At 50.5% G+C, this 12,503-nt stretch overlaps 1 protein-coding gene across 1 annotated transcript in view; it reads left to right on the forward strand.

Moving 5' to 3' along the window:
- The window catches only part of zanl (zonadhesin, like), a 43,087-nt gene that overhangs the window by 20,091 nt on the left and 10,493 nt on the right, over nt 1-12,503 (forward strand). The window contains exons 26-40 of the mRNA XM_088628558.1: nt 643-812; nt 1,361-1,566; nt 2,304-2,445; nt 2,606-2,853; nt 3,999-4,176; nt 4,861-4,969; nt 5,586-5,680; nt 6,053-6,229; nt 7,107-7,309; nt 8,745-8,889; nt 9,548-9,789; nt 10,382-10,546; nt 10,996-11,123; nt 11,431-11,702; nt 12,108-12,319. Of these exons, the coding sequence (XP_088484684.1) occupies nt 643-812; nt 1,361-1,566; nt 2,304-2,445; nt 2,606-2,853; nt 3,999-4,176; nt 4,861-4,969; nt 5,586-5,680; nt 6,053-6,229; nt 7,107-7,309; nt 8,745-8,889; nt 9,548-9,789; nt 10,382-10,546; nt 10,996-11,123; nt 11,431-11,702; nt 12,108-12,319 (2,692 nt within the window). The remainder of the gene's footprint in view (nt 1-642; nt 813-1,360; nt 1,567-2,303; nt 2,446-2,605; nt 2,854-3,998; nt 4,177-4,860; nt 4,970-5,585; nt 5,681-6,052; nt 6,230-7,106; nt 7,310-8,744; nt 8,890-9,547; nt 9,790-10,381; nt 10,547-10,995; nt 11,124-11,430; nt 11,703-12,107; nt 12,320-12,503) is intronic.

Consider the following 12,503-nt stretch of genomic DNA (forward strand, 5'->3'; position numbering starts at 1 on the left):
CGTAGTATGATTGTGAGATACATGCGCTGAGTTGTGAGTCTGGTGTGATTGTGGATATTGGTGCTGAGTTGTGAGTCTGGTGTGATTGTGGATATCCGTGCTGAGTTGTGAGTATGGTGTGATTGTGGATATCTGTGTTGAGTTGTGAGTCTGGTGTGATTGTGGATATCCGTGCTGAGTTGTGAGTCTGGTGTGATTGTGGATATCCGTGCTGAGTTGTGAGTCTGGTGTGATTGTGGATATTGGTGCTGAGTTGTGAGTCTGGTGTGATTGTGGATATCCGTGCTGAGTTGTGAGTATGGTGTGATTGTGGATATCTGTGTTGAGTTGTGAGTCTGGTGTGATTGTGGATATCCGTGCTGAGTTGTGAGTCTGGTGTGATTTTGGATATCCGTGCTGAGTTGTGAGTATGGTGTGATTGTGGATATCTGTGTTGAGTTGTGAGTCTGGTGTGATTGTGGATATCCGTGCTGAGTTGTGAGTCTGGTGTGATTGTGGATATCCGTGCTGAGTTGTGAGTCTGGTGTGATTGTGGATATTGGTGCTGAGTTGTGAGTCTGGTGTGATTGTGGATATCCGTGCTGAGTTGTGAGTATGGTGTGATTGTGGATATCCGTGCTGAGTTGTGCGTCTGTTCTGCAGGGACTGTATCGCTGTGGTAGACCCCAACCCTTATTTCTGGAGCTGCGTGTACGACATGTGTCGCTACGAGGGGCTGCTGCAGACTCTGTGTGACCAGCTGCAGGCCTACACTGATGCCTGTCTGGCTGCAGGAGCCACTGTCCACCAGTGGAGGGCGCCAGACTTTTGTCGTGAGTGCCAGTACCCCTCTCTCCTTGTGTCACCTTTTCTCTCTCTCGCTTAGCTTTAGTGCACAGATCATGTACGGTGGTCTTCATCCATCCATGAGCCTGTCCTGGAACCATGGGACACAAGGCAGGACACACCCTCACTGGGCGGGACGCCAGTCCATCACAGGACACAAGGCAGGACTACACCCTAGATGTGGCCGCCACTTCGTCGCTGGTGCTCTCACATATATTGGGGACAGTTTAAAGTCTCCAAATAGCCCAGCCTGTCTGTCTCTGGCATGAGAGAGGAATCCAGAGCACTAAGAGAAAACCCATTCAAAGCAGTGATAGTGAAAGTGATAGTGATAGTGCTATAGTATTCAACATCCCTAGAAGAGTTCCCTTGTTTAACCATTTCCTGTCTTTCTTGCATCACACATGACCCGTGACTATGGCTGGGCATGGGTACACGTCTGTCACGGGACAGATGTGACACTGAGGTGAACAATGAGGTGCCAGTGTGTGTGGATTAATCCCCCTCCTCTCCCCTCTCTCCCCTCTCTCCCCAGCTCTGCTGTGCCCTCCCAACAGTCACTACACCCTGTGTGGCAGCCAGTGCCCCGAGACGTGTGTGTCCAGCCATCTGCCAGTGGGGGGGTGCAGCTCGCGGTGTGTGGAGGGATGCCAGTGTGACCCGGGCTTCGTGTTGAGCGACGAGAGCTGTGTGCCCTTGAGAGACTGCGGCTGTGTGGACCCCCAGGGCTCATACCACCCTGTGAGTGCCCCCCACTGCCCTCTGGGCTCTTCACTCAGATTTCATTTTGCCCGGCTCAGACTGTTGCTTTCCTGCATCAAGGGGTTATTAAAAGCCACATCACTCTTCAGCTCACAACTGACAACCCTCTGAGCCTGGTCAGTATCTGGACCAGAGACCTCCTAGGATAGCTAAGGTTGCTGCTGGCAGAGGTGTCAGTGGGCCAGCAAGGGGCTCTCACCCTGCGGTTATGTGGGTCCTAATATCCCAGTACAGTGACGGGGACACTATACTGTAAAATAGGCGCCATCCTTTGGATGAGATGTAATCAAAAATGGATCAAACTATTACCCTGCGTCCATCTGCTGTCAGTACTCAATCACACTACTCCTCTGTCTCAGTCTCAATATCTAATCATACTGCTCCCATGTCTCCATCTATAACCAATAAATCATTCTGTGATTCAATCTTTAATCAGTAACTCTTCATTGACAGTACTGCCTCTGCCTCCAACTATAAGTCAATAATGTATTAAATAATCTCCGTACACCAATCTGTAATCAATAACTAATCACACTATCATGCTGTCAGGTGATTGAGACTCTGCAGTCCTGTCTCTCACATCAGTCTATGACTCTGTGCTGCAGGTGAATGAGACTCCTGTCTCTGTTCATCAGTCTGTGACTCAGTGCTGCAGGTGATTGAGACTGAAATTCTGTCTCTGCACATCTCAGTCTGTCTGTGACTCTGTGCTGCAGGTGGATGAGAGCTGGTATCTGCCAGGCTGTACCCAGCGCTGTGTATGCCAGGGAGAGGGTGTAATCCACTGCGATAACAGCAGCTGTTCCCAGATGGAGATTTGTCAGCTGCAAAATGGGCAGTATGGCTGCCAGGGACTGGGTAAGATGTATTATACTCTCTTAAACTATATTGCATTAATCTGTAGTGTAACAGACCACACTGCCCTGTACTGTGCACTATTAATCTATACTGTATTGTACTAGACTGTACTGTGTTAGTGAGCACTGGTATATTGAATGGACAACCCCCTCTGTCTCAGACAGGGCCACGTGCTCGGCCACAGGTGACCCTCACTACACCACCTACGACGGGAAGGTCCACCACTTCCAGGGCTCCTGCTCCTACACGCTGTCCCAGCCGTGCAACGCCTCCTCCCACCTGCCATACTTCTCTGTGGTGACCGAAAACGAGCACCGTGGCAACAACAAGCATGTGTCCTACGTGAAGGCCGTGAGGGTCAGAGTTCACCAGCACACCATCGTCATGAGCAAAGGCCGCAGAGTGCAGGTCAGCCACACTTGAGAGGTCCCCCTGTAATTTGGTGTGACGTTTTTAGAGATGACAGTATAGGTTGGGTGCTACTGTCTCCCCAATCTATTAAACCTGTATCCAGTTCTAGGTGACACTAGAAGCATTTCTGACAGGCCAGAATAATGAGGAAGGAGAGGGCCTAATTCTTTTCCTCTTGAAGGAAAGGACCAGAATCAAGCTTCGAGAGGGATCTTTTATTTTTATTTTTAATCAATAATTAAATATATAATCAAAACATTAGTTTTTGTCATGTGCAACCGATGTGGAATGGGCTATTATGTGCTAAACATGTCTTGGTTGCAGTTCCAAAGCCCGTGACCGAACACGGGGAAGAAGGTGGAAGTCTGGGCCATTCCTCAGCCCAGCCCACCTTGCAGCCACTCATCTTTTGACACATCATAGGTAGCCCCTCTCCCTACTGGAGGATCAACTCTGATTGGAGGAGACGTGCGTCTTTCACTGACAGCACTGGGTGACTACAAGCTCCCAGGAGGCCACAGGAAGAGAGCCAGGAGAGAGTGGAGGCTGACTAATCCCCTTCCTTCCCTTGGTGAATGCTGGTCATGGTCAGTTATTGACATGACCCAGGCTTGAACTTGCGATCAAAGTGTTTAAGCCACGAAGGGAAACTCTCCACAGAGCAGCACTCAATTGCTGAATCAGATACAGGGCCTTGTAGCTGGGATGTAGCCCCTGGTAGTTTTTAGAACAACTTCACATCAGCACTTATAATTCTGTTCATCCTCCATGCCCCCTCCCTTTTGAGGGAGCCAACTATCACTTGGCTGGTCTCACTGTAGCCCCCTCTCATTCCATATGGCCTGGGTGAGGAGAGTGCTTCACCCTCCTCCTCTGACAAGGTGAGCTCACAGGCCTCACAGAGCCCCCTGGAGGGCGAGGACTGTCACTGACAACCCTTCCAGCCCTGTAGGGGTCAGCCTACACTCTGCAAGAGCACTGGAGATTGCCTGTATAAGCTGTGTTTGATGGAAAAAACAAGCTTTCTAAATTAAGTATTTTAAGTATTGCTCTATTGGTTAAGACTTATTGCTATATGCATGAAGAAGGAAAGAACCTGCATTCTTCAAGAATATCAGACCCTGTGCATGTGTGTCTCCCAGGTGGATGGGGTACAGATGACCCCTCCAGTGTTCCTGGATCAGGGGGTGACCGTGCGTCTGAGCGGGGTCTTTGTCACAGTGGAGACGGATTTTGGGCTACGTGTGCGTTTTGATGGAAACCACCATGCGGACGTCAGTGTGCTGTCCACCTATAGCGAGCAGCTTTGTGGGCTGTGCGGTGAGGGCCTTCTTCGTCGTCATCATCATCATCTTCCTTGCACTCATACCAAAGAGGCCTCTGGGACCTTCCTGGTTCAGACACAGATTCACTCTCCTTCACTGTCGTGGGTGCTAGGTGTGATCATGATCATAGCAGCTGTAAGTCTTCAGAATGGTCCACTGTGCCTTACAAGTACATTTATCAGGGCACCAGGGTGTGTTACGCTCTGACTGGGAGCAGCTTGTTTCCCGGCGTTGCCCTGGGCAACCCGAACATTTACAGGGGCTCTCAACCTCCCTCCGATCCTGTGTGATCCTTTGTGGTCAGGACACATTTCTCAAAAAGCTCATGTCTCAATCTCGATCCCAAAACCAATCGATTAATTAAGCAGGCTATTTAAGGCTTTCTTCCCCACTGATTCAGTGCTCTGACATTGAGATAGAGCTTTCGGTGCTAGCTCTCACTTCCACTTTATGCTTGCCCAAACTGACACCTTTTTCCCAAATCTCCGAGCACTGATTCAGCAGAGTCTCAGTGACAGTGTGTGTCCCGGCAACAGTGTGTGTCCCGGCGATAGTGTGTGTGTCTCAGAGACAGTGCGCGTATCCCAGCAACAGTGTGCGTATCTTTCATTGACAGTGTGTTTCCCCCAGTCACAGTGTATCTCAGTCTCTTTAACAATGTATCTCTCCTGCCCCACAGGCAACTATAATGGCAGACCCGGTGATGACAATCTGAGGCCAGATGGCAGGCCAGCAGACAGCTCCAGTGAGCTGGGCGAGAGTTGGCAGGTCCCAGACAACCGCACCGAGTGAGTCTGACTGCTGTGTATTACTCTGCATTATTCGGTCATGCATTCTCGGTGCAGATGACCTGCGTTGTGCCAGGTGCTCCTGTATGGCTGACCCAGTTAAGGTGCTCACTTCCAGCTCAGGTTGAGTCCTGTACTCTGTTGCTTGCCAGTTTGGAGGCCTGGACCATTGGCTAACAGTGGGTCCTGAATGGTGCCAGTCCCTGGACTTGAGGGTTCCTGAGCAGGAATGTCAGCCAGCAATGAGCCACTGCAGCAGCTCTCTCCTGCTCCACTGTGGAGCTGGCAGGTGCTTCACAGCAGTTCAGCTGATTCCTAGTGGGAGTGTGGGAGGAGAGCTTTCACAGCCCATGCTGGTATAGGAGTTGCAACACCATGAGGAAGTGATCAACTGTAGGCATCTCCACATTGGGAGAGTACAAAAATAGTGCAAACTGTCAGTCCCTCTCACCATGATGACAGGAAGGGTCATAGTGGAATGTAGTCTACATAGTGGAACCTAGGCATCTGCTGAGTCTTGATTTCAGAATCGCTCATGTCAAGAGTATCTCAGATGGGTTTTAGTTTCCTACAAGACACTTCATTCTCCTCCTGCCCACCACTTTCTGTCTCTCAGGTGTTCCCACGATGGAGGGGTGGATGTCTGTGACAAGAACATTGAGGCTGAAGCCAAGAAGCCCACCAGCTGTGGGATGATCATAGACCCCCAGGGTGAGTGCTGCCTCTGGGCGCCTGCCTTGTGCCAAACTGAACCCCACTTCACCATCACACACTGCCCCACACAACACCTCACATCCACTGACCCCACTCCATTCTCTCGCACTCCACTGTCACATACTGCTCCTCACAACATCTCACATCCACTATCCCCACTCCTACTCCACTCTCACTCAGTATCCATCACACTGACCACACTCCCACTCCACTCTCCCTCAGTATCCATCACACTGACCCCACTCCCACTCCACTCTCCCTCGAGCCATTAGAAACCAGATGAATGGATCAGAACCCAGGAATCATTGTCTCTCATTCCTGCATTGCCCAGCAGTTAGCAAGCCCCCATCCCTGTGTTTCTCCTGGCAGGAGTGTTCCAGCCCTGCCACAGCGTGGTGCCCCCGGAGGTGTTCCTGGAGAGCTGTGTGTACGACCAGTGTGGCACAGGGGGCGACACCGTGGCTCTGTGCCTCACCTTGCAGTCCTATGCTGCCCTCTGCGCCCAGGCCGGTGTGCCCATTGATTGGCGCAACAAAACCTTCTGCCGTGAGTACTTGTTCTGAGGCTGCTGCTGTGCGTGGTGTTGGTGGACCAGTAGGTGGCGCTCCTAGTGCAGTCACTAAGCTGCATGAGTGCCGTTCTTTAAATGAGATGCTAAAATGAGGTTCTGATATTCGCTCAACTAAGATCCCCCTGGCACTGGGTGCAGAGAACAGCCAAGTTAACATATAACCAAGTCCATCCCTATACTGTTGCATAATGTACTACAGTATATGGTATGTATGGTTAAAAGACATAAGCAACCATGATAATTTAAGGATGAATGCATTGGCTTGAAGTTGATTAAAATAACATTGAACAACTAAAAGAAGTAACAGTAATCACAAACTTAATCAGCTAAAATAAACAACATAGACTCTGCGTCTAGCTTGAATTTCTCTGTGATCATCACACCCCACACCCCAGTGAGCCTTTAAAGTCGTCCCCAGCCTGTGATTCCCCACACTGCTGACACAGAACCTGGAGCGTTCGTGACAATATGAGCACAAGACCATGCTGTGATGCGGATGCTGTGCAGGGGGTGCTTGGTCAGGGGGGCAGGGAGAGGCTCACTCACTAGATTCGTCTCATGATCCCAGTCTGTTATGCAGCTGATCTGAAAGTTGTGTTTAATAACCTTCTGCTCGGTTTCATCCCGCTCTGCTTTTTTTTTATCCAAGGCCCTGTTGTCCAGACCGATTACTAATAAGTGAAATCGTAAATGGTAAAATGACAGTTGTCAAGACCTACTGTAATCCCCATCTCACTCTCTCACTCTTTCCCTCTTGTTGGTAATCCCCTCTTACTCTGCCCCCTCTCTCAGTGTCTTTTTAAATTGTAGCACCCAGATTTGTCCGTATTAACCCCCCTTCTCTCCCCCCAGCTCTCACATGCCCGGTTGGCAGTCATTACTCCCCCTGTGGTAACGCCTGCCCTGCCAGCTGCACTGAACCCGGAGCCCCCAACTCCTGTGACCTCCCCTGCGTGGAGGGGTGCGTGTGTGACCCTGGCATGGTGCTCAGTGGGGACAAGTGTGTCCCCTTCAACCAGTGCGGCTGTGTGGACAAGGATGGCAGCTACCGCCCGGTATGCAGCACACATGATGGGTAGCTCTAGCCTCACAGGGTCACAGGGTCAAAGGGTCACAGGTCACAGGTCACAGTGTCCTGTGACCTTCATTTAATCACTTATCAAAGCTCCTTAATTAAGCTAATTAGCATAAGAAGTTACCTGAAATCTGTAGGTGTTAAGAGAGGCACCTGTAAGATCTGCAGGCTTGGATCAGATCAGAGCATTGTGTGTGAACAAGCTCACATTGCAAAAGCTGTTCTGAAAGTGACAGGTTTCCTCATAATCATCTTAACAATCTTTGAGAAGAGCAATGTGCATATCTGTTCCGGCAATCCTTTCTGTTTGTAATTTGTTTTTACTGCATTTCTGTGTGTATCTGGCTTGTGCTGTGTGTTTACCCATGTGTGTGTCCACCTCTGTGTATTTGCCTGTGTATCTTTACCTGTGTTCACCTATGTGTTCCCTGTATGTGTGCTCCAGATGGGGCACAGCTGGTTCCCTGTGTCTGACTGCTCCGAACGCTGTGTGTGTGTTTACCTGTGTTCACCTGTGTGTTCCCTGTGTGTGTGTGCTCCAGGTGGGGGACAGCTGGTTCCCTGTGTCTGACTGCTCCGACCACTGTGTGTGTGTTCCCTGTGTGTGTGTGCTCCAGGTGGGGGACAGCTGGTTCCCTGTGACTGACTGCTCCGAACGCTGTGTGTGTGTTTACCTGTGTTCACCTGTGTGTTCCCTGTGTGTGTGTGCTCCAGGTGGGGGACAGCTGGTTCCCTGTGTCTGACTGCTCCGAGCACTGTGTGTGTGTGTTCCCTGTGTGTGTGTGCTCCAGGTGGGGGACAGCTGGTTCCCTGTGTCTGACTGCTCCGAACGCTGTGTGTGTGTTTACCTGTGTTCACCTGTGTGTTCCCTGTGTGTGTGTGCTCCAGGTGGGGGACAGCTGGTTCCCTGTGTCTGACTGCTCCGAGCACTGTGTGTGTGTGTTCCCTGTGTGTGTGTGCTCCAGGTGGGGGACAGCTGGTTCCCTGTGTCTGACTGCTCCGAACGCTGTGTGTGTGTTTACCTGTGTTCACCTGTGTGTTCCCTGTGTGTGTGTGCTCCAGGTGGGGGACAGCTGGTTCCCTGTGTCTGACTGCTCTGAGCACTGTGTGTGTGTGTTCCCTGTGTGTGTGTGCTCCAGGTGGGGACAGCTGGTTCCCTGTGTCTGACTGCTCCGAGCACTGTGTGTGTGTGTTCCCTGTGTGTGTGTGCTCCAGGTGGGGGTTAGCTGGTTCCCTGTGTCTGACTGCTCCGAACGCTGTGTGTGTGTGTTTACCTGTGTTCACCTGTGTGTTCCCTGTGTGTGTGTGCTCCAGGTGGGGGACAGCTGGTTCCCTGTGTCTGACTGCTCCGAACGCTGTGTGTGTGTGTGTTTACCTGTGTTCACCTGTGTGTTCCCTGTGTGTGTGTGCTCCAGGTGGGGGACAGCTGGTTCCCTGTGTCTGACTGCTCTGAACGCTGTGTGTGCTCCTCCTCTAACAACATCACCTGTGAGCCCTGGCGGTGCAGCCCAGCAGAGGCCTGTAGTGTCCAGGAGGGGACATTGGGCTGCCACACTACAGGTGAGGCCTCATCACACACAGCCCTGATACGACACACTGAACACTTACAGCACTGATGCACTGGGACATCGAATACACACAGCATTGATGTACTGCCACACTGAACACACAGCACTGATGCACTGACGAACTGACTCAGCATTGATACTGACACACTAAACACTCATAGCACTGATACACTGACAGTCTGAACACAGGCAGCACTCATGCACTGACATACTGAACACTTACAACACCAACACACTGACCACATACAGCACTGATACTGACACACTGAACACTCAGCTCTGACACTGAACACATGCCGCTCTGACATGGACAGGTGATATAGTGTACAGATGCACAACACCACATAGATACACAGTAAGAAAATATTATTTTTCCCAAAGTAAATATTTAAATTTAAACAATATTTAAATATTTAAGCAATACAAATAATTGAAAAATATTTGTAAAAACAGTTCAAGTTGTTACTGTAACACTAACATTTGTGGGCTTCAGCTTTTCGTTTGTCTCATACACTGTGCAGCCTCATTATACTTCAGATCCATTCGCTGTGCAGTAGACTGAAAGGCAGCAGAGCTGAGCAGGAGCCTGTGCCCCGGTCCTCTGAGGTCCGAGCTCGGGGATAAGGCTGCGCTACCCCTGTATCCCACAGGTATGGGAGTGTGCCACATAGCTGGGGACCCTCACTACTACACCTTCGATGGCGTGATGCACACCTTCATGGGCACCTGCACCTACACCTTGGTGGATGTGTGCAACACCAGTCTGGTGACGCCCTTCACCATCGTAGCCAAGAACGAAGAGAGGGGTCAACCAGAAGCCTCCTACCTGCGCTCCGTCACCATCCAGCTGCAGGGAGCCACCGTGACTCTGAGCAAGAACAGGAGAGTGCTGGTGAGACAGAGGGAGAGAGAGGGAGCGGGCAGGGTGTCCACACAGGGCATGAGGGGGAGGGAAAGGTGTGCCTGAGTACTACAGCACAGTACCACAATCTGGCCCTACCTAGAACCCACTTAAGCACAGTACCACACTCTGGCCCTAGCTAGAGCCCACAACAGCACGGTACATCATTCTGACCCTACCTAGAACTCACTACAGCACAGTACCACAATCTGGCCCTACCTAGAACCCACTAAAGCACAGTACCACACTCTGGCCCTATCTAGAACCCACTACAGCACAGTACCACACTCTGGCCCTATCTAGAACCCACTAAAGCACAGTACCACACTCTGGCCCTATCTAGAACCCACTACAGCACAGTACCACACTCTGGCCCTATCTAGAACCCACTACAGCATAGTACCACACTCTGAAAAGCAACAGAAATGGTAAGTTTTGTACTATTGGACCCATTGATTGTATACACAATATAGTAAATAGAACAAAGTTAAGAAGGTACTGTAGTTCTGAGTAACTGTTGTAAAGAATGTGTGTTTCTGATATGTGTTAGTTGTGTCTAAACTTTTTCTCTGCATCTCTCTAGCTGGATGGTCGTAGGGTGTTGACTCCTCTGACCATTAGTGGGACAGGGGCAAGCCTGTCCACTAGTGGGGTGTACAGTGTCCTGGACACAGATTTTGGGCTGACTGTGAGGTTTGATGGGGTGCATCATCTGGAAATCACGCTTCCTGGAGCTTACTACAATAAGGTACTAAACTCTGACACAAAGCCTGAACACTACTACAGCAAAGTGCCACACACTGACACTACCTAGAACCCACTACAGCACAGTACACACAGTGACACTACCTAGAACCCACTACAGCACAGTACCACACAGTGACACTACCTAGAACCCACTACAGCACAGTACCACACAGTGACACTACCTAGAACCCACTACAGCACAGTACCACACAGTGACACTACCTAGAACCTACTACAGCACAGTACCACACAGTGACACTACCTAGAACCCACTACAGCACAGTACACACAGTGACACTACCTAGAACCTAGTACAGCTCAGTACACACAGTGACACTACCTAGAACCCACTACAGCACAGTACACACAGTGACACTACCTAGAACCCACTACAGTACAGTGCCCCAATCTGTGCCAGTGTGTGCCAGTATTAACGTCTTCTCTCTGCAGGTCTGTGGCATGTGTGGCAATTTCAATAACAACGGCAGTGATGACAACCTGATGCCAGACGGGCTCCCTGCCAAGGATGTGGTCCAGCTGGGCAACAGCTGGAAGGCAGAAGGCGACAGTGATGAGGGGTGAGAGATCTAACACTACCCCTGATCACAGGATAGAGCACTACTGAACACAGAGCAGCATCCTCAATCACAGAATACTGTCCCTGAACACAGGGCAGCGTCCTTGATCACAGAGTATTGTCTCTGAACACAGGATAGAGCACTACTGAACACAGGGCACTGTCCTCAATCACAAAGTACTGTCCCTTAACACAGAATAGAGCACTCCTGAACACAGGCAGGGCACTGTCCCTGAACACAGAGTACTGTCCCTGAACACAGCATAGAGCCTGCAGCGGGTACAGTGTGTCTTCCCTGGCTCTCTCAGGTGCCAGCCTGATGACAGGGAGGATCTGGACCCCAAGTGCACACAGGAGGAGGAGTCCCACTACACCGCCCTCTGCATGGAGCTGCTCTTCGACAAGCGCTTCCAGGAGTGCCATGCCCTCCTGCTGCAGGAGCCCTTCCTGCAGAACTGCGTGTACGACATGTGCGAGTACGAGGGCATGCTGGGAACACTGTGCGACAACGTGGGGGCCTACGCCCAGGCCTGCCAGAGTCTGGGGATCACTGTGTCCTGGAGAAACTCCACCTTCTGCCGTGAGTCTGACCGGCCCTCTGCGTTCTCCCTTAACAAACAACAATCAAAACCCAGATTGTTTGTGTAGTTTTTACTTTTTTAATGTTCAAAGGTGCTGTGCAGAGTCCCAGGGTGAGTGATCTGACAGGGGGTGTCAGAGAAGGGTGTGCACAGTCCTCATTCTCTCTTTGCAATAAAAAAGTTGGAGATGCAAAGTCGGGTTCTAAAAACCTGGTGAATCCAAATTTACAATATAAAAAAGTCTGTTTTTGTAGATTTGTTTAACATTTTTTTTGTTTTTAGTCATCACAATTACTACTCCATAATAAATCTTGTCTGATGTGCTAAAACTTGATGTTTTCTTCTAAAGAGCTTTTGAGTGAAATGAAACACAGAACAAACCGATCTCTTCCTCTCTCTCTCAGCCCTACCATGTCCCCCCAACAGCCAGTACTCCCCCTGCACGGCCCCCTGCCCCCCCACCTGCGCCAACCTGTATGCTGATGCCAGCTGCCCTCGCCCCCCCAGTGCCTGCGTGGAGGGCTGCCAGTGTAACCCTGGCTTCGTGCTGAGCGGCGACCAGTGTGTGGCGCTGTCGAGCTGTGGCTGTGTGGACAGCAAGGGGGAATACCACGATGTAAGTGTCCCCCATAAACTGGAGGGAAATTTCAGTCTAGTATTGATGGCAAACTTGAAATCATCACATTACTATTCTTTAACAAACAAGTCCTGCTTCAAGAGTGAAATACGAGTAGTGAGATAGTGAGAGAGACCCTGGAACACCCCCAGTTAAACAGTATGTTAGTGTTAAATAATACTGG

The sequence above is a fragment of the Lepisosteus platostomus genome, chromosome 4 (assembly GCF_059453375.1).
Source record: "Lepisosteus platostomus isolate fLepPlt1 chromosome 4, fLepPlt1.hap1, whole genome shotgun sequence".
NCBI lineage: Eukaryota > Metazoa > Chordata > Actinopteri > Semionotiformes > Lepisosteidae > Lepisosteus > Lepisosteus platostomus.